General features: G+C 38.6%; 2 protein-coding genes across 5 annotated transcripts; both read left to right on the plus strand.

Moving 5' to 3' along the window:
- Positions 1-878: 878 nt before the first annotated feature.
- Positions 879-11,133, plus strand: senp2 (SUMO specific peptidase 2). 2 transcript variants are annotated; one of them, XM_028566759.1, is made up of 17 exons: positions 879-1,263; positions 3,060-3,121; positions 3,203-3,309; positions 5,516-5,582; positions 5,706-5,784; positions 5,919-6,081; positions 6,750-6,856; positions 6,971-7,053; positions 7,158-7,206; positions 7,290-7,362; positions 7,469-7,612; positions 7,710-7,841; positions 8,704-8,928; positions 9,160-9,239; positions 9,353-9,437; positions 9,525-9,620; positions 9,723-11,133. In XM_028566759.1, exons 1-17 carry the CDS (start codon positions 1,085-1,087, stop codon positions 9,783-9,785), a joined length of 1,794 nt encoding a protein of 597 aa, XP_028422560.1. In that variant the 5' UTR covers positions 879-1,084; the 3' UTR covers positions 9,786-11,133. The 2 variants fall into 2 exon arrangements, with proteins under 2 accessions (XP_028422560.1, XP_028422559.1); XM_028566758.1 differs by having other exon boundaries at positions 882-1,263; positions 7,466-7,612.
- Positions 11,134-11,713: 580 nt separating this feature from the next.
- Positions 11,714-17,588, plus strand: LOC114546726 (transformer-2 protein homolog alpha). 3 transcript variants are annotated; one of them, XM_028565730.1, is made up of 8 exons: positions 11,715-11,932; positions 14,122-14,255; positions 14,404-14,563; positions 14,923-15,111; positions 15,573-15,688; positions 16,023-16,190; positions 16,392-16,462; positions 16,627-17,588. In XM_028565730.1, the coding sequence occupies exons 1-8, from the start codon at positions 11,900-11,902 to the stop codon at positions 16,635-16,637; spliced, it is 882 nt and encodes a 293-aa protein (XP_028421531.1). In that variant the 5' UTR covers positions 11,715-11,899; the 3' UTR covers positions 16,638-17,588. The 3 variants fall into 3 exon arrangements, with proteins under 3 accessions (XP_028421532.1, XP_028421531.1, XP_028421533.1); XM_028565732.1 differs by having other exon boundaries at positions 16,026-16,190; XM_028565731.1 differs by lacking the exon at positions 16,627-17,588 and having other exon boundaries at positions 11,714-11,932; positions 16,392-16,473.
- Positions 17,589-17,665: the final 77 nt, after the last annotated feature.

Consider the following 17,665-nt stretch of genomic DNA (forward strand, 5'->3'; position numbering starts at 1 on the left):
TTGATAGAACCATTTTAATCTTTGCCTCTCTATACAGATTATTTTAATTAATTTGTTATTTTGATAGCGTAAAGTGACCTTTGCTTATTTTACTTTTTGGTGAGATTTATGATTACTATGTATGCCTGTTTCCACCAAGAAAAGGCAAAATAAAATGCATGATCAGAGGCATGATAAAAGTAAAGGAAAATACTCATGGTTAATTCAGATCTGAGATACTAAATCTGAATTTTCACTGTTCTCATTGTTAAAATTCTGAGATAATTGTAAAGAATTTACTTTATTTTAACAATTAACACTTAAAATGATGGAGGAACTTGCAAATGTCAATGATGTGACCCATACTTTGGTGTCTTTATTTTTTATTATTCATCAACTCTTGTTTTTACAAAATTCACCAAACACTGAAAGAGAGAGCTCTTGGGAAGATAATAATAAATTACACACAATTTAAATCCTACTCCAAACCTCTAAACTAAAAATAAATCCGGTTTGGATTATGATTTAAACACTATTACTAAGCTTGTTTAATATATATTTAGTCGTAATAGGTTTTAGTCAAGATTACACCATAGACTGTTTAAAACATTCGTTTGTTTTAAGAAGCAAATCTTTTTTTTATTTCAAATTTAATGAACTAACAGACAATAAATATATTTTTCCATAATTTGTTTGTTTTCTTGAGATTTACTGAGAATGAACTGGGATATTGATCATTATTACGTAACAAATAATCGAGATCTGAGCAGCCACTATCGGCTACTGACGTTCTTTAATCCGCCCTCTATGTCTGGGGTTCGCTTGTTTATGAAGTCCGCAGAAGCCGCTTCTTGTCTTTCCTCCATTTCTTGTTTCCATGCCAATTTTACTTTAGAACTCCGCCCACCCTTTTTCCGTAGGCGTCCAAAACGTTCGCACTACGTGAAACAGCAACATTGAATTACGCACATCTTTGGCGTCTATCGCAGTGCTGCTAAACGCTAAGCTAAGCCGACGTCAGGCTGTGTCGTAGATCGTTGTTTGACATTTTATCTGTTGTGAAATAGTCCTGGACCACGCTACAATTTTCTCGTATTTGTCTGGGATGTATGGATGGATAGTTGACGGAATCTCGTCGCTGTTTGAGCCCGTTAGTGGACAAACCCCCACCGAGTGGCCCGGGAAAGGTAACGTTAGCAAGAAAGTACCCACGCGACCTGGCGTGAAAGCGGGAGCACAGCGGCAGGATAACCACGGCAGACCGGCTAAACGGAACTATCAGAGGTCGGTTGTTGAGGATAAAGACTATTTTTCAACTCTATAGGTGTCCACTGATATTGTTAGTACACTATTAACGTTACACTCCCTTGGTTATTTAATAATTTGTTTTAAGTTATCTAAAGCTAGCTAATAATCGAAAACATAACGAAGGAGGTTAGTGGCTAATGTTAACTTTAAGTAATCTAGCTAGCTACGTTAACCAGCTAACGTTAGCTACCTAACACTAACGTTAATTAACGCTATTTAGCTAGATGGCCTGTGCAAACAATCAGCAACATAAAATAGTGATGTGACATTAGTTTAAATATCGTCTGGTATTGTCAATGTTTATTTATTGTCAGAATTTTAGCTGAGCAGTATTGTGAATATTGTGTATTCAGCCTCCAAATAACGTAAGCTGCAAAATACAACTCATTTCAGAGATAGAAACCGTGGCATAATTTCTAGTTTCTTCTCTCCTCTGTGACAGTAAACTGAATATCTTTGAGTTGTGGAGAAAACAAGACATTTGAGGACGTCATCTTGGGAACTGATGCACAATTTTCTGAGATTTTAGAGACCAAACAACTAATCGAATAATCGAGAAAATAATCAACAGATTAATCGACTATGAAAATAATAGTTAGTTGCAGCCCTAGTTTACTGTTCTACGGCTTGTTTTTACTTATTTATTATTATATATTGCAGTTCTTACTGATGCTTCTTTGTTTTGGCACTATCCCCTTTTCTGCTGTAACGCTGCAAGCTGCAAATTTCCCCGTTGTTGGACTAATAAAGGATTATCTTATTTTAAAATATTGTAATATTGGCACACTGATAGCTTAAACATTTCCTTTCTGTCATACAGCATTTCAGTTAATTTGATAAACTTTCCTGAGCATAACATTAAATGTCCATATAAAACATAAAAAAAAATGTTTTACATTAGTTTGCTTACAGGATTTTTTTGAAGGCACCAACAGCCACCCAAATGTAGCTAATGTTTGAGCTAATTCAAAGGACATGTATTATCCTGCACTCCTACCTAGCTAATGCAATCTAATGTAGCCTAACAGATCTGTAATAAATCCTATCTTCATGAAGGTTCTAATGTTTTTTGTTCAGACTGTTTTAGAGAGGTGTTGAGTCAACTCTCAGCATTGTGGAGATAGGTCTAACTTCATGGTCATTTTGGAGGCTGTAGGTACAGTTGAATTGTATTGTGTTGAGAGAAGTGTTTTTAATAGTATGTTGCCCCCATTTATACATTTTGATACATTCGTATTGGTAACTATTTTGATAAACGCCTTATCATGAAGATTATTTCTTAAGCAAAATATTCTCTGTTTTAGATCACAGATGCTACATATTGTTTGGGTTTGGACTGTCACCTTGGACTCATCATAGTTTCCCAGACTGTTGTACCAGAAAAAAATTAAAGAAGATATTTAGTTTCAGATAGAATATTTTGTCTACCTCATTTATATCTGCACCTGTAGACCAAGTAGTAGAAACACCAAAAACTGCAGCCTCCTAAATGAACATGAAGTTGAATCAACATCTCTTAAAAAAACATTTCAACAAAAACTGAACATTATATTTTTCATGAAGGTAGGACTTATTGCAGAACTGTTGTATTAGACTGAATACATTTTAAGCAGGTGTACCTAAAGCTGACAACTTGCTATTGAAAATATATGAGCAGCACAAATCGAAGCTAACCCATCACCTGGTTGATATTTTGTTATTGAGTCAGAAATATTGTGATATTTCATATTGTTAGTATCACCCATCTCAAACTTTTTTTCTTCCTGTTACAGTGTTGATGTTGCAGACAGTGTTTGCCAGAGTGACCAGGTAGAGGTGAAAAGACGGAGGCTAGGTAACAGAAAATGTTGATATTCATTCCAAAACTCTCCCACAAATGAAGACAGTTGTTGATTTGTGGTGTCCTGTGTGTCAGATGTAGTCATTAGCTTTGTGAAGAAGACGCTGACTGGGGTAGCAGGTCTGCTCAGGCTGCGGAAACCGACCAGATGTGAGAAGAGCAGACATTATGAAGAGACGCAGGTTTGTGCTCCAAATCCCTCCATCACATGTGGGCATTCAAAGTCTGATCCACACGGATGCACAGCTGCTAAAATGTTCACTCAACGTGTTGGAAATATTACTCGTCCTGTTCAGACTCACTACTAAGGGTGCTTGGTGCGAGTTGAGACGGATAAAGGGAGTGAAACAGATGAGTGAGACGGAGAAAGGGAGCAAAACAGACGAGTGAGATGGAGAAAGGGGGAGATAGACGAGTCAGCTGTTTATGAAATGTCATAAAGTCGTAATTATACATGAGCCGTCTGCTCTGATCTCAGCTGCTCTCTCTCTCCCCTCTGAGGCTGAATAAGTGGAACATGAAAACCGCGGGTCCCGTGAAATATGACAGCTACAGTTTATCGGAAAATAGCGTCGGGCACCCTGAATTTGATGAATTTGCTGTTTATCAGACCCCAGATGAGACAAGAAGCTAACGTTAGCTAACGCCGTTGTGACTGGCCCTCTGCCTCTGACGTCCGGCTGCTAGAGAAGCTGTAGACACGCTGTATTAACGTTACTGTTTAAAACGCTTTCCAGGTTAGTGGGGATGCATAATCTACCTCTCCAAACCAACATTAAAACCGTAGTAATCTTCACCCAGCGTTTAGTTTTGTTGCTAAACAGTATGTAAAATGAGTGGTGACCTTAAATCATCTGTGTGACGTTTATGTTTTCAGGTAACGTGTTGACGTTCAAACAGGCCTGCGTGTGTGTTTTTGAGAAATATCTTTATACTGCAAGACTATATTTATTATATTAAGTTGGATATTAGATGTAAAAAGAAGGAAATGGTTCTAATATTGTACTTTAGATGTGTGTGAATTTCCCACACCAGGAGTAATTTAGTTCTATTTTATAGTGATCCATTATCTGTTCAAAAAATGTTTTATGTTCTGTGCAAAATGTTCTATTAAAGAAAAGACAGAAAATAAATATTTGTGTGTGCTGTAAAGTGGATGGAAAAAATGAAATCGGGATCGGCTAAAATCGGTATCAGCTGGCCTAACTCAAAGAGTCCATTGATTTCACCTGCCAATATAAGAGGAACGCAGCTCTAACTAACACAGAGATGAAAGTAATCGGGTTATGACTTTTATTATTGTGTAATGTCAGAAGGACTTTAACTGTTTTGCCAGTCAAATTAACTTTAATGAGTGCATATTGAAATATTACACTGTTGGTTGGCAAAAAATGCGTCTCAAAATGCATCAGATTGACGTTTTAACATATGTAATATTTAAAATTTTCTTCTGGGGAAGCATGCCCCCGGACCCCCCTAGAAGGGTAACATCCTTCTCACCTTTTTCACCCCTGACCCGTTTTCATGCCTGAGTTATTTAAACATAACTGCTTTGTCCAAGAGTTTATGAAAAGCTAAACAATGCAAAGTTGTGATTGTGATGTGTAATGTAAGTACTTTACCCCTTCCAAAAAGTTTCAGGCTCTGGATTTTTCACTTTAAGCCCTGTATTTTGAAATGCAGCACTAGTTTTATTTAGTTAATGAGAGAATATATATATATATATATATATATATATATATATATATATATATATATATATATATATATATATATATATATATATATATATATATATATATATATATATATATATATATGTGTATATATATATATGTGTTCGGTTATATATTACGTGACAATAAATATTGTCAAGTTTTTGATATATATTGTACTGAATTAATTTAATAATTTAATGGTTATTGATAACATTCAGATGTTGATACAACTACTAGGCTACTTAAATATATATAACATTAAATTGTTAGACATTATGATCTTCCGTACCTTTGCTTCAAAACATTTTCTCTAACTGGACCTTTTTTTAAATTTTGTTTAATACCCCTGATGTAGTGTATGAACATAACTGTCTTAACTTTTTTTTTGAAGATGCATCTACATCAACATGTGGATACAATAGGCGGTAGTTAGTCATTAAACTCCTAGTTCTCTGTATTTCTTTCTGTTCTGCAGTGACCAGATTCCTAATCGTTATATAAAATGTGGAAGAAAAAATCAAATAACTATTGGTTCATTAAGTTGCTTTTGAGTCACATGTGTGACAGTTTACAGATACTCAAAAGTGATTTTTATCCTGTAGAGTTTTAACAAGTAGATCAGGAAGTATTCTCCATCTTTAATTACCCTGCATTTCCTGTTTTGATCCAGCCTATTACGCTGATGGGGATAGATGAGCTCCACACCTCATGGCTGAACAGTACTGAGTGGAGAATGAGTAAGTGTGGCCAGCTGTTACTGCAGGAGAAGAATGATCTGTTGACTGTATTTATGTCCCTTTGTTTCGTCCACATTCTTTACTCAGTGGTCCTCTCATCCTTATCCCCATGTTTCTCTACAGGTAAACCAAGTGGAGTGAATGAGAGGAGTGGGAAGAATCCCTTTCAGAGCTCCTCACCTCCTTTAATGAGGAAATACAGGCAAGTGGTCCACTATTACGGCCCTTTTCCCTTCACTCACCCAGTTTGCTGTAAATATATCTATGGCTGCCTAACCATCAGTATCACCTTTGGAAAATGCGCCCTTGCTAATGTGCATAACCTTTTTGAATCAGTGGGGCAGGGCTCCCTGACAGGGGGAAAGACAGGGAGAGGAGAGGCTCCCTCCAGCTGCTACCCTCCAGACCTGCTCTGAGGGTGGGAACCACTAACCCTGATCCAACTTGCAATGGCTTTGGACACAACCGCTGCTACAAGCCCAGTCTTACCGTGGAAGAGGTAATCATGGTGGTCATTTTTGGGCTTTATTGGTTGGGTTTAAATAAGGATACTTTTTAGATGCCATAATTGTACAATTTTTATATAAATTTAGAATCTTTATACTTCCAGCTGACAATTTAATAAATTCGGTAATGATATACACGCTGATGGTAACATTTTTTTTCAACATAAACGTATAAACAAACAATCTTGATACAGATACCTTTTTATATTTGTATTTTTGAGAAAAGAAGATGTGACCAAAATACAAACTGAGTGGGACATTTTACAGTGTAAAAATAAACTGGTGGTCAAACACGGTTTCTAAATTACCTCAAACACAGGTTGGCTTTTTTTTTTTTTTTTTTTTTTTACTGCAATTTCTTGTATCTTATCAGCCGATTTATTCACCAATATGATATAACTGCAACAAGCTAATAAGCTGATATGTCAGTTTAGCTCTAGTAACAGTCCCGATGTACCGCCTCCAGTAGATTTCCCCCTTTTTGAGTACAGGTTGAAGGAGTAAAATTCACTCACACGGTTTCTGTCTTAGTTAAGTTTCAACCTTCAACCAGTTGTCCCCATTAACCCCTCTCAGCATCCAGAGGACCTGAACACCACTTATAATGCTTTCTGTACCATTTGGCTGTGTCAGTTATCATTTATTTGGGTTCCTCCTTCAGGCCATAAAGCAGAACAATAAGGAGCACTACAGGCGCTTACTGGAGATGGTGACAGAGAAATACAGCAAAAGTCAACCACTACCTTTTACCCAAACAAAGCCGAAAGAGTGAGTAGATCCACATTATTCATGGGAAGTATCTGGACATTTCATCAAGATTCATAAAACAACATACGGTAGTACATGAGCTACTCTCATATCCTTTTCTCCTTCTGCTTCCAGTGAGTCGCTTTCACAGGGTGATCACAAAACTGCTGCTTCAGGAAAAGCCTTTGAATCTGTGCCCAGGAAGATGGGATACACAGGTGAGACACTTATTCATCTCAAAGGGAACTGGTCTGTTAAAAAATGTCCACATCATTGAACTAATGAATCTAACTGGTTCGACTGACACGTCTTTTCTGCACAGCTGCCCCAAGTGTGTTTACATGGAGAAATGCATCTGCAACCAAGGACAGGTTAGTTACCAGTTTGTGCGTGTGTATGCGTGTGTTTTGATTCATTCAGATTATTTTACTAACTCTTAATGATTCATCTCCAGGTGTGGTAGTTTGACTTTTGGTAAGACATTCAGTGGAGCCCTTGAGAACACACAGCCAGCTAGATGTGCAAAGGTAGTAATTTCTCTTGCTCTTTCATGACCTGTCAAAGCACCCATTAAGTCGTAACTATGGGTGGAAACGCAAATTATTTCTGTAATGTCTACCTGTGTTGCAGCAGGAACAGGCAGCAGATTTGGACCTTTCTACAGAAGTAGCTACTCGCCTCAATCTAGTGGACAAAGAGACTCCTGCTGTCAGTCTCCCTGACACACATTCTGCACATACACGGCACAGCGATGAGGATATACCCAGGCTCACCAAGGTGAGACGGTCAGGAGTGTGGCGTAGTCACTGTGTTGAAGAAAGCATGGATACAATTTATTTATTATATGTCATGTATTTGTTGTCTTTGTGTGTAGGAAATGACAATGGAGGTGAGTTGTGCTCTGGCTCAGAGTGATCCCAACCTTGTTCTCAGTGCAGCTTTCAAACTACGCATCACACAGAGAGACCTGGCCACACTGCAGGAAGGCGGCTGGCTCAATGATGAGGTATGTACTATTATTTCCATTTTATTTATTTTTTCACTTTTGCTATCTGGTGGAATTCCCCCACACAACTTCTCCTTCGGCAGTGAAGAATGTTGGTCACGTCTTGTTGCTTGTACAACTTCACAATACCTCTGCAAGTGTTTGTGGTGTTTAAGCTTTTATAGTTTCCAACGTATTAAAAGTGAATACTACCTGTCTCTTTATGAACAGTGTGTTCATTAAATGGTCTCTGTGTGTGTGGAGTGTCACTGTTTGTCATACCAGACAAGCTTTGCTTGGTGGTAGTAGCAGCTACTGCACCCAGTCACCATGGAAACAGAGCTTGCTGCTGACCTGTTTTCTCAAATTAGTATTGCAAAATGAGGTTAATACAACTGTGATGCTTAGTATTATGTGAGCATTCCTCTTACTATACTGTGCTGCTGACAATAGACCTTTTTCAGAGCAGACATGTTGACATGTCCTAGTAGGAAAAGCACAGGTGTAATCCAAACCATTACTGATGGCTGCATTCCACTTAGGAGAGGCCCCTGGTATTGTACATGCTGACTCACTGAAATAGCTTACTGGGACACTGGATGGAATTGAGCCATCGTTAAGGTTATCAACTTCAGCTGTGCTTTTCCTACTATGACAAGTCAAAATGTCTGCTGTGAAAAAGGTCCATAACTTAACTAGTCAATTACTGTATATGACACTTATGTATGCATTAAAAGGCAATACCTCATCTTATTATTTTGAAGCAAATTGTATTCTAATGTCAAATTATTAAAGAATCAGTCCCCTAACAGTTATTATATATTTAAGAACTGTTTCTTAACGTTTTGTATTATATTGTGCCTCCTCTGTTTCCTCTACCAAGGTGATCAACTTCTACCTGTCCCTTGTCATGGAGCGTTGTTCTGGTGAAGCAGCAGGATTAAAAATCTACTCGTTCAGCACCTTCTTCTTCCCGAAGCTGCGGGGTGGAGGAGGCGGGCAGGCTGGAGGACACGCCGCTGTGAAGCGCTGGACCAAGGCTGTCGACCTTTTCCTCTTCGACCTTATCCTGGTCCCTCTGCACCTCGGCGTCCACTGGGCAATGGCTGTGAGTCAGGACCACAATGACTATAAGATGTTTGTCCCCATGTCACATTCCTCCTTTTTAGTTGGTAATTCTTGACAGACAGTGCCTTGAATGCTTGAGCAATTTTGGTGTAAGAACGGGGTAAACGTGTTTTGATAATCCATTAACAACTCCACTACTGTGGAAAAAAATCTAAAGGGGGTGATAATATTGTATATTTCAATGTTTTCTTCCCTTCCTCTCTTGTTACAGGTGATTGATTTGAAGTCCAAGACCGTGAAGACCTATGACTCGATGGGCCAGAGACACGATGACCTCTGTAGTCTTTTACTGTGAGTCCTCATTGTGCTCTTAAACTTTGGTTTTCTGGCCATTTAAAATGCTTCTTCCGTGTATCACCCTATATTCTTGCACAATTAATGGCATCAATGTGCTCATTTTCCAGACTCTATCTTAAAGAGGAGCACAAAGCAAAGAAAGGCAGAGAGCTTGACAACGCCAAATGGACTTTTGGAAGCTTAAGGCCCACTGTAAGACAAACGATAAATGACATATCACTGAATTACATTTTTTTAACTTTAAGATTAATGTTTTGTACACTGTTCATGCCTCTATAGGAGATTCCGCAGCAGAAAAATGGCAGCGACTGTGGTGTTTTTGCCTGTAAATATGCTGACTATATTGCAAAAGGAAGGCCTCTCACCTTTAAACAAGTATACACTTTATGTTCACGTAACATAGTAACACTTTTTGTTTCATTTTATTTTCTACAACTTACTTTTTACTGAAAGTAACATTTGTCTCTTTGTCTACAGTGCCACATGCCTCTCTTCAGGAAATTAATGATTTGGGAAATCCTCAATCAGAAGCTGCTATAGAGGATTGCAACAATCCCAATAAACCGCCTAACAACAGTGACTTTCTCAATGGGAGCAACATCTGTTTACAGTAACTGACTACATTGGGAAGAAACCGAAATGAATGGGCCAAAGAAGCGGACTCCACTGACTGAAATCTAACCCAGTGTAGCTGTTCTGTTCTGGAGAAATTATAACACGATAGTCTTAAAAGGTGATTGTGTATCTTTTCCTGTCTGGGACGTATTAACACTTTGTAATCTCTGAGTTGTAATTGGAGACATTATTGGGAAATAAGAAGTGTATGTATTACACAAGCTTTGGCACTACTGACTGAATTGCTTTTTTTTTTATTGACTTTGTTGGTTCTACTGTTTGAAGTTCTGCCTGAAGTGCCTTCAGCCCTCTGACACTGAGCTCAGCTTGGAGCATTTAGTGCTTTTGTATATTTTTTTTAAATTATTTGGGCACATAAAACTTAAAAGTATGACTCAGAATTAAGATTGTTGCAGGTCAGTGATATTGTGGTGCAATTTGACGGTTCCCCTCCCAATTATGATCAACCGAGTTGATAGCAGCTTACTACAATGCTATTTAGTCATGAACCTCAATCTCTCTGTGACATATAGACAATGAAAATCAAAATACCTCCTTTCCAGTCCCTTTTCAGATAAAAGATGCATGGTTAGTTTCTTGTATGTTTGTTTTGCTATTATTTATGACATGACTGGATGAGAAACTGTTTTTGGAGTGTGTATAGTTTGTTTTACCTCTATGAGTGGAGCATTAATAGTTTTTCTGTTGGTAAGGCGCTGTTGGGTTTGTGAATTGTTTCCATGAGCATATTGCAAGAGGCTACTTAGGGCTATTACATTGACTTAAGTATAGTATACTGCATAGCAAATTACTGTACACATGCATGTCAGAGTTTAATGCTTTCAATGTGTTCAGTGTTTTTTTTTTTTTTTTTTTCTCCTCTACATGTAATAAAGTATTTCATTTTTTAAATTGGAGTTTGATATATTGAAAGACTCATGCAGTGCTACTAAAGGTGTCAACTGGAGCTGGATGGCATGATTTAAAATCTATATTACAATAAATTGTCACATTAATCTCAATACATCACAATATTATATTACAAATGTATTCGTGGTAGTCTGCTGCATCAGGGATTGTAATGCAAACTGGTGAGCAGGCACACGACTAGTACCACTTCTGGATTTGGTTATTAAATCAGTTATTGATTACAGAAGGTACTTTTTATTGCATACAATGCCCCAGTGTGTATTTGTATATTGTATGACTGTATTTCTAACACAACTGTTGTATTTTTTTGTTTAACAGCTAAATAAACGTCTAGGGGTGTTAAGATTGTGCAGTAGCAATGGAAGTTATCAATACACATAGTAATTAGTGCCAACATGTAATCCCAAAATTTCTTTTCCTGATTAAAATGTAAAGGGGAACATTCAACAAATCGATTATTATACTTAGTTTATTTGGCATTTAAATGCCTGCTTTTCTGCCAAATAATTTTGTCGATGTTTTATTGAGATGGCGCTTTCATTCCATGGATGTATTCATTCTGACAATTAAACCAGAACAGGAAATAACAGACAACAGGCAGAATCATCAATTTAGTTTTTTGATTGTTTTGCTCTATTTTTGTTTGTCTGGTTTGTATTTATCTTATTATTAATACCGTCATTTGATTATTACTTTATTTACCTACTCTCATGCCCTTTAGGACGATGGAAAGATCTGGAAGGCATGGGCATGACCCACACTACTCTTCCTTCTGATTGGCTAGTAGTCGTTGCCTTCGTTGGTTGGGTTGGTTCAGAGCAGAGCCGTTTGGGGTGTATGTCAGGGTAGGCCAATCACAGGCAGAGTAAGTCAGAATAGGACGGGACATTCCTCCGGTACAGTAGGTGGCGCTATGACGATATAACGTTAGGTCTGACAACCCGCGATAAAACGATAGGATAAAACCAAAAGAAGAACAGGAAACGATCTGGTCAAACTGGTCTGCTTTGTGCTAAATTCGGCAGGCGATTAAGTTAAATCAGTCGTTACATGCAGTTTACCACGTTCTTTTTACACATCTGCTGACTAGTTAATTTAGCAACAGTAACATGAGCGACAACGAGAAAGATTTTAGGGAGCAGGTGAGTTGTGATTATAAGTTAAGATAACTGTTGAAAACATCCTAACGTTAGCTAGCTAGCTAGCTAGGTTTTAACAGCGTCTACAGGTCGGGTAACGTAATGGTAACACATTTTGAAAAATGGCATCAAACCTGAGAAAAATAAGTTCTTTATAGCGTTAATGTGAGTAACGTTAACTAGAAAAGTACTGAGTCTCGCGAATGTTTAGCTAAAATTATAACGTTACGCAGCATATGGCCTGCAAAGCATAACGTTAGCGGTCGACACATGCGGCTGCCCCCTTGTCATGCTAATTTGACTATCGCTATTGAAATATTGACTAACGTTACCAGTAAACATTATATAATGACTACTAAGTTTGTCACGACACTGAGTTAGCTTCCGATTCGCAGCTTCCGATTCGGCAGTTAAGGGAAACGTAGCCGTTACATTGCCGATCAACCGTTTTTTGCACCTTTACACTGTTGTTGAAGCGTGTTAGACATCTTAGGCAAAGCATTAAAGCTGTCTGAGACCCCCTTTGCGATTTGTGAAAGCTTTATTCTATTAATGAAATTGCAAAAAAAGGAGATTTAAATGATTTTTTTCCACATGTAACGTTAGACCAGTTATACCTACTACCTAGAAATACTCAGAGGCTAAAGATTCGAAAACAGTTTCTGATTTGACAAGTCTACGTGTAGTGTTTTTTTATGTGAAATAAAATCTCCCTTTTTTGCCTTTTCACAAATAAAATAAAACTAACATCTCAAAGTAGGTTTCACACAGTTTTAATGCTTCACTTAAAATGTGGTACAAGGTGCAACAAACTTGAGAAGCAGTCGCTCAGCAATGTAAAGGTTAGGTTTCCCCTAGTCTATATCCTTGACGTTCCGCTTCCGTTACCGCCGGATTTCACTCATTTAGGCCGGATATCCGTTGCCTTTGGCTTCCTTTTGTATTAGCATTTTAAACTCTGGTCGATATATGAGGACTATGGTTAACTGCTCCTTAGATCTCTGCAGGGTAAATCCAGACAGCTAGCTAGACTATCTGTCCAATCCGAGTTTTCTGTTGCACAACAAAAACAACTTTTAAACTACACTTGCTTCACCAAAACAAGTTCCTTCCCGAGCCTATTTGGCAGCGGCACCGTGGCTTTTCTCCGGTGCTTAGCACCGCCCAAGACTATTGTGATTGGTTTAAGAAATGCCAATAAACCAGAGCACGTTTTCCTCCCATCCCCGAATGCTGAGTAGCCAGACCCTCCTCGAGCGCGCTTTGGAGGAGGGTCTGGCAAAGGGGTACTATGTTTCCCGATCACGGCGAATCGGAAGCTAACTCCAGCGTCGTCTACTAGTCAATATTTAATAGTTGTAATGTTCAGCTTTGTATCCATATATAGTAATTTAGGACCAGTCAAGACCATTTCAAGCTAAGTTACATACAAACATGTATTCAGCTAATGTATGTTGTTTTGCTGGTTTTGCTGTTTTTTTTTTTTTTTTTTTTTTTGTACCTTTTTGGTTTATTACAGAAACCAACATGCCTTATCACCCTTGTTTGTTCTTTGTTAAGGTTGAGGTTGGAAGAAAGAAAAAGGCGGAAGACGTTTCAGATGTGAAGTTGTTATTGTTTGGCGCTGCTGGTGTTGATGCATGCTAATATATTGGATGCTGAAAAGAAGCGATCAAGATCTGTCCCCACTACTAGTGTTGTAATGGCAGATGGTAAATGGGGGAAGAGGAGGAAAAAGAAGTCATAATGTCAAACTGAAGAAAGAAGAAATGAAGGGTTGTTTTGAAGTAATGAAGTTAAAGAAGTAATGAAGTTAAGATCAGAAGTTTACCAGGGTATGAGTAATTTCCTAACAGCCTGCTATGGTACTATATTTCATCCTGTTTCTTTTAAGCATGCACGATTGTTTTCCTCTCTATCAGAAACATCACTGGTCAATCCCTCCATGCCTTTAGGTTTACTTTTTGTACAATCTGTCTTTCAGCTAAATTACTTTAATCTCTAATTTAAACAGTTGTTGCAATGTATGACTTTATCAAATTCCTAAATGTGTAGTTTAAACCTGGTAAATGCCTAAATTTGGTGAATTCTTTCTGAAGGGGGCATGTAGAGGGCAACGCTGTCACCTTCTTGCCCTTTAGGCACACACTTGGCTTTAGAGTGTTTCTAATGTCCGTGTCTGGTCTGTCCAGGACTCGCGGCCTGGCTCGAGGAGTGCATCCCCTCAGGGCTCGGCAAAATCCACCAGCCGCTCACCAGCACACTCAAAAGATGGCTCCCGCCGCTCCAGGTCCAGATCCCGGTCTCGATCCAAATCCAAATCCAGGTAAAATGGGTTTACTTATTTATTTTGTGCATATGGAGATGGCGGTTTCTATGTTAGGTTGTGACATGTGGACTTTACACAACTACATTTCTGAAACTTGTGTGCATGTGACAAGTAAATTACATGCTCAGTTTACGTCTATTCCCAGGTCCCGTTCCCATCGCAGCTCACGCAGGCACTACTCCCGCTCTCGTTCCCGCTCCCACCGACGCCGCTCTAGGAGCCGATCTCGTAGCTGGGAGTACCGCCGGCATAGGAGCCATAGCCGTTCCCCCATGTCAAATCGTCGCAGACACATTGGCAACAGGGTATATATTAAAGGCTTCCTCTACATGCTTGCTGTCAGGTTTCCGTGTGCCTTTTTTAAAGTTTGTGTATTTGAAATTATGAGTGGGTTACCTTTTCAAAATACTTGTTCTAAATAAACTTAATGGACTCATTAGTGGGTTTCTAGATTTAACAATGTTATGTTGACTTTGATTTATTTTTTACAGCTGACATGCATTTTTTTTTTTTTTTTTTTTTTTTTTTTTTCATGGTCTCAAATTATTAGGAATTTCATGTCTTGTCAGATAGACCTGGGTATCAGTAAAGCAAGATTTATTGCAGTGATGTGGCAGGTCAGTTGCTCACAATATGTTTTACACTCTTCTCTTTACTCTTACAGGCCAATCCAGACCCCAACAACTGTCTGGGTGTGTTTGGACTGAGTCTGTACACCACTGAGAGGGATCTGAGGGAGGTTTTCTCCAAATACGGTCCTTTGAGTGCCGTCAACATTGTGTATGACCAGCAGTCGCGTCGCTCAAGAGGCTTTGCCTTTGTCTACTTTGAAACCTCTGAGGACTCCAAGGAGGTACGGAGGATAAGACAGGCATATGACGCTTTTATAACGTGGACTCCTTACCACCAATTACACAGCACATCATTTTTATTACAAGTACTTAGATAGTTTGGGATTTTCACCATTAAATAAGCAGTTTTTGGCTCTGCTAATGTGTGATGGATGGATGTTCTTTTATTTTATTTTTTTATGGACAGTGGATTGTTTAAATGAGAGACAGAAAGCCTGTATACTGACGGGCAGAGAAGTAAAAGTGTATGTAACTACAGTCTGGACTGAAGTCTCAGCTAGTAGTGACAGCCATCATACAAATGGTTTATGTGCGTGTTGAATATGCGAGCACGTCTTACATACGTCTCAATATGGGGCGTTTGAGTTCTCTGTAATGCTTTGGATTCAGGGCAAATGTTAAACATAAAAAAGAGAGAGGAAAAAACAGAGTTGACTTCTAACTGTGTTGTTGTGGGTTTTAGGCCAAAGAGCGTGCTAACGGGATGGAGCTTGATGGGCGCAGGATCCGGGTGGATTTCTCCATCACAAAACGAGCCCATACACCCACTCCTGGAATCTACATGGGACGTCCCACTTAGTGAGTATTTCTTTTTTTCTTAAAGATTATTTTTTGGGGGGGTTTTCCCTTTTTTATCTGATAGTGACAGTGGATAGACAGAAAAGGTAGGAGAGAGAGATGGGGATGACACGCAGCTGCACAGGACTCATGGGGGCGCACGCTCTTATTGGGTAGGCTAGAGGTCGGCCCACTTAGTATTTCTTAACCAGGCAGCTGTGTTATCACCGTCAGGGACATTTACCGGAAGCTAGTGTTTGTGTGTGTGTGTGTGTGTGTGTGTGGTATCTTCCAAGGTGTCACAAACCTTTTATTCTGTGTGTTTTTTTTTTTTTTTTTTTTTAACTTTTTACAGTGGTGGTGGTGGTGGTGGTGGTGGTGGGGCGGGCGGCAGTAGTAGCAGCAGTGGTGGTTCATCGCGGCGTGCCTCGAGGGACTGCGACAGGGGCTACGACAGAGGTTATGACCGAGGTTATGATCGCGACTACGATCGCTATGAAGACCGAGATTACAAATCATGCAGGTGAGTTTGGGTTTTTCCCCCAGTAGCCTGTTTGGCACAATAATCTATTGATTAGTATAATGGTTGCTTGAGAATCCTAAAATAAAATGTGGAGTAAAATTCAGCTTTTAGGATTTTATGACTCAAATGAATCTAGTTTATTAAGTAATCCTAATTATGTGTAAAATGAAAGGCTTGAATTGTTTTGTTTTCCCCCTACAGGCGCAGATCTCCATCTCCTTACTATAGCAGAGGGTACCGCTCAAGATCCCGATCTCGCTCCTACTCGCCACGTATGTTTTAACCACGTCATCACACATCATTACACCGCAGGGATTAGAATATTCAGTTTTTATGAAATTCTAATAGTTATGTAACCTTCGCACATACTTTGTCACTGTAACAGTTTAGATTATCCACACAACTCTAACATGACTACCCTGTCCTTTTTCCACAGGTCACTACTGAGCAGTGAGTGAAGAGTTGCCAACCGTTTCAGTTTTATTGTTCAGATTTGTTTTGTTTTTTTTTGATCAGATTATCTATGGAATATGTATTCTAGATTTGTTTAATGTATTGAAGGTTTAAGAAATGGTCCTAAAGATGCAGTCTGTCTGAGCACCACAATGTCAGTGGTGACCTGTTTTTATGTAGGCAGAATCTTCTGTGGCTGTTATATTATAATTTCTCCTTTTGCTCTCTGTAGGTGGTTTATTAATATTAAACTCAAGATCCCACTTTAAACATTTTGTTTTAAATACCATGTTTCTTATTAGTGTTGTGTTTTTCTGGCATTAAGTACTTTTTGGGGGTGTTGTACATAAACCGTATCATATTACTTGGGTCATTTGCTCTGTTGTTAAGTAACCGTGTGTAGTGCACTGTAATGGCCTAACTGCCCAGTGGTTTTAGAGGCAGGAATATTGCCGGTATTTGTACCAGTAAGTCCCATGAAACATTTTGAATTAATTGGTGTTTTTTACTTGACACAAATAAATATTCCTGCTTGGGCTTCATGCATGCACCCTTATTTGACATCCGTGATCTTCCATAATGAAGCCCAGGTTGTGTCACAGTTTGAATGAGTTTTTGTTTAAAGTTAACTGTATTGAGCATTTTTAAATCCAATGAAATGTATTCTGTTTATCCTGTAACAATTCTGTTACGTACTAGTAAATAAAATATTTTGGAAATAGAAATCCCTGCATAAATCAGGCTGCCCATGGGCTGTCTGTAATGCTGTGTTAACGTCCCATAGGACAGCTTGCTTTCACCCAACAGCGACGTGGGAGTGTTACGTTTTGACTGCAGTTTGACAGTTTTTGTGCTAAGATAGGAGTTTTGTTTTAGTAACCACCAGACTTTTGTTATAACATGAAAAGTAAATGCTGTGTAATTAAATGCAAATATAAAATATAATGTGGAGTAGTTATATGAAAGTTTGTCACTGCCAACCATTGATATAAAAAAATAAAGTCAGCCCTGTAGGTATAGGA

Source organism: Perca flavescens, chromosome 20 (genome assembly GCF_004354835.1).
Source record: "Perca flavescens isolate YP-PL-M2 chromosome 20, PFLA_1.0, whole genome shotgun sequence".
NCBI lineage: Eukaryota > Metazoa > Chordata > Actinopteri > Perciformes > Percidae > Perca > Perca flavescens.